At 51.6% G+C, this 632-nt stretch overlaps 1 protein-coding gene across 1 annotated transcript in view; it reads right to left on the minus strand.

Annotated features, from left to right (window-relative positions):
* Positions 1 to 364: 364 nt before the first annotated feature.
* The window catches only part of KIAA1161 (KIAA1161 ortholog), a gene marked incomplete at its 5' end in the record, with an annotated part of 1,971 nt that continues 1,703 nt past the window's right edge, over positions 365 to 632 (minus strand). The window contains 1 exon segment of the mRNA XM_009585808.1: positions 365 to 631. Coding sequence (XP_009584103.1) covers positions 365 to 631 — 267 coding nt within the window.

Consider the following 632-nt stretch of genomic DNA (forward strand, 5'->3'; position numbering starts at 1 on the left):
GCTCAGCGCCGGGTCCTCCCACGAGACCAGAAACGCTCCCACTGGCACTGACCAACCTCGACCTCTTGAAATCCTTGGGAACTGAGAAGATACTGGTTTTCTACGTGTCTGCAGACTGACAACTCCTTCCTGACCTATACAGAGAAAATTCTGCCCACCGTAATCCAACCGGAGTCTCCACATGCCCCAAATTAAAAAAAAAAAATTCACCCCCTCCAAATAAAAAAAATTACCCCAAGGACAGTGAAGTCTATTTAATTGCCTTCCTCAACCCCAGTCTCAAACGAAATGTGCAATTAGAATTATTATTTGTTAAAAAGTCCTAGGTAAGGCATGGTTATCTCAAAGCTAATGGAGGAGCCTGTTAGGAAACCCAGAGGAAATAGGCGACTTCATCCAGGTCGACGGGATAGTCCGTGAGCAGCACCGGGGTCTTCTCAAACAACTCCCCCTTGTAGCTGCGCCACTTGCCCGCCGGAAGGTAGACGTCACGCTCTTGCTTGCCCATCTCCAGGACGGGTGCCACCATGAGGGTGTCACCAATGAGAAACTGGGAGTCGATCCTGTGAGTGGCCTCGTCGCGGGGCGAGATCCACCAGATGGGACGGATGATGGGGTCGCCCGTGTCGGGG

This window comes from Fulmarus glacialis, unplaced genomic scaffold (assembly GCF_000690835.1).
Source record: "Fulmarus glacialis isolate BGI_N327 unplaced genomic scaffold, ASM69083v1 scaffold2669, whole genome shotgun sequence".
NCBI classification, from domain to species: Eukaryota; Metazoa; Chordata; class Aves; order Procellariiformes; family Procellariidae; genus Fulmarus; species Fulmarus glacialis.